Source organism: Palaemon carinicauda, chromosome 5 (genome assembly GCF_036898095.1).
Source record: "Palaemon carinicauda isolate YSFRI2023 chromosome 5, ASM3689809v2, whole genome shotgun sequence".
NCBI classification, from domain to species: Eukaryota; Metazoa; Arthropoda; class Malacostraca; order Decapoda; family Palaemonidae; genus Palaemon; species Palaemon carinicauda.
The window spans coordinates 56,398,322-56,400,582 of NC_090729.1; the positions used below are offsets into that span (position 1 = coordinate 56,398,322).

The following is a 2,261-nucleotide window of genomic DNA, read 5'->3' on the forward strand; positions in this document are numbered from 1 at the left end:
ACCATTCTCTCTGGTTATGGTTCTTTCCCTTTGCCTACACAGACTCCGAATAGTCTGGCCTATTCTTTACAGATTTTCCTCTGTCCTCATACATCAGACAGCACTGTGGTTACCAAACAATTTTTCTTCACCAAAGGGGTTAACTACTGCACTGTAATTGTTCAGTGGCTACTTTCCTCTTAGTAAGGGTAGAAGAGACTCTTTAGCTATGGTAAGCAGCTCTTCTAGGAGAAGAACACTCCAAAATCAAACCATTGTTCTCTATTCTTGGGTAGTGCCATAACCTCTGTACCATGGTCTTTCACTGCCTTGGGTTAGAGTTCTCAGGCACACTTTTCTATCTAGTTTCTCTTCCTCTTGTTTTGTTGATGTTTTTATAGTTTGAATAGGAAATATTTATTTTAATATTGTTACTATTCTTAAAATATTTAATTTTTCCTTATTTCCTTTCCTCACTGGGCTATTTTCCCTATTGGGGCCCCTGGGCTTATAACATCCTGCTTTTCCAACTAGGGTTGTAGTTTAGCATTTAATAATAATAATAATAATAATAATAATAATAACAAATCGCCTCCAACAATTCGCCACCAAAGATAGTTCTCCGCCAACAATTCGCCACCAGGGACAGTTCGCCACCGCAAATAAATAATTACCAATTACTACTTAACTTAGCTATTTTAGTCCTAACAATTACCATATCTTGTAAATTGCCTAATTTACCTATTTTACTCAAAACATTTCTTGAACATTGTAAAAATACAAATAGCTAACAATATTATAAATGAATATATAGATAACTTCAGTATCCCTTCGATTTTATAATGGCTGCCAGTAATCACTCAATCGTATTAAGTGAAAAAGGAAGGGAGAAATTCACTTATGATGGATTTATATATGTGTTCAATAAATGTTCAAAAATCGACGAAAAAGTAAAATTTTGGAGATGCAAGCAAAGAGGCCGATGTAAAGGAAGAATCCACACAAAAAATAATACAATGATTATAGAAGTAAATATTCATTCACATGAGGCTGATGCTGCAGTTGTGGAGGTAGCTGAAGTTAAAACATCTTTGATACGGCGATCAGAAGATACCATGGAACCACCAAGTGTTGTGATCAATGAATGTATTTCTGGTATGTCTCACTCAGTGCAAGCATCCATGCCCCGTGCAAGCAGCATGAAGTGATCAATAAGACAGAAAAAGAAAAGAGATCAGTGCCGCCCCCCTTTGTCCAACTGACCTTGAGAATTTAATCATTCCAAATCGATACAAAGTGTATGAGCGTGTGGGTGGGAGAGAAGAAAAATTTCTGTTAGCAGATAGCGGACCAGGACGAGGAGGGATTTTCATCTTTGGCAGAGAGCCTTGGTTGCAATATCTTGTAACTACCAGCTTGTATATCGACGGTACTTTTAATATACCACCAAAATTGTTTCATCAAGTATTTGCCATTCTAGCTGAAAAGCTTGGTGGAGTACATCCTATTTGTTATCAACAATTGCCAAATAAAGAGTATGCTACATATGTGAGAATGTTTGAAATGCTTATGTCTTTAGTGCCCAACTTAGCTCCCCATTATGTTCATTGTGATTTTGAGCAAGCAGTGATCAATACAGTGAGAAAATGTTTCCCAGAATCTACAATCAAAGGATGCTTCTTTCATCTAGTGCAGAGCATGCAAAGACATATAGCTTCAAGTGGACTTCGACGGCGATACAATACCGATCCTGAATTTGCAACATATACAAAAAGGATTACTGCTCTGGCCTTTGTACCGCAGGCTGACCTTGATTCTCATATTGATGCCTTAGCCAGTGAGTTACCTTCCGACCTTGAACCAGTACTAACTTGGTCTGAATGTAATTATGTTGGTGTTTATAACAGACGTGGTAACAGAAGGAACCCAATACTCCCTTATGATTTATGGAATGTATATGAAACCACACTGAATGACGAAGATCGAACGAATAACTATGCAGAGGCGTGTCACAGAAAACTTGCTTATGAACTATGATGCCATCATCCAACACTGTGGAAGTTTCTTGAAATTCTAAACAAAATCCAAAAAGGTAGAGATATGTATATGGAGCATCTTATCGCAGGAAATGATCCTTCCCATAAGTTAAAAAAAATACCAAGATCTGGACAAATGGATTAAGAAAATTGTTTAAGAATATGATGTCGAAAGAAGTTGTATTGAATATTTACGGGGTTTGTCCCATAATTTAAAAATGTGAATAAATACTTTTATCATTTGTT

The 2,261-nt window shown here is 36.7% G+C and overlaps 1 protein-coding gene across 1 annotated transcript; it reads left to right on the plus strand.

Annotated features, from left to right (window-relative positions):
• Positions 1-995: 995 nt before the first annotated feature.
• Positions 996-2,016, plus strand: LOC137640902 (uncharacterized). The gene is made up of 2 exons (XM_068373361.1): positions 996-1,134; positions 1,277-2,016. The coding sequence occupies exons 1-2, from the start codon at positions 996-998 to the stop codon at positions 2,014-2,016; spliced, it is 879 nt and encodes a 292-aa protein (XP_068229462.1).
• Positions 2,017-2,261: the final 245 nt, after the last annotated feature.

Excerpts from the sequence above, each read along its gene's own strand:
- LOC137640902 (XM_068373361.1), top strand. The coding sequence starts at position 996 with ATGATTATAGAAGTAAATATTCATTCACATGAGGCTGATGCTGCAGTT. Across the intron at positions 1,135-1,276 it reads GATCAATGAATGTATTTCTG|TGTATGAGCGTGTGGGTGGG; the intron begins GTATGTCTCACT and ends ATCGATACAAAG.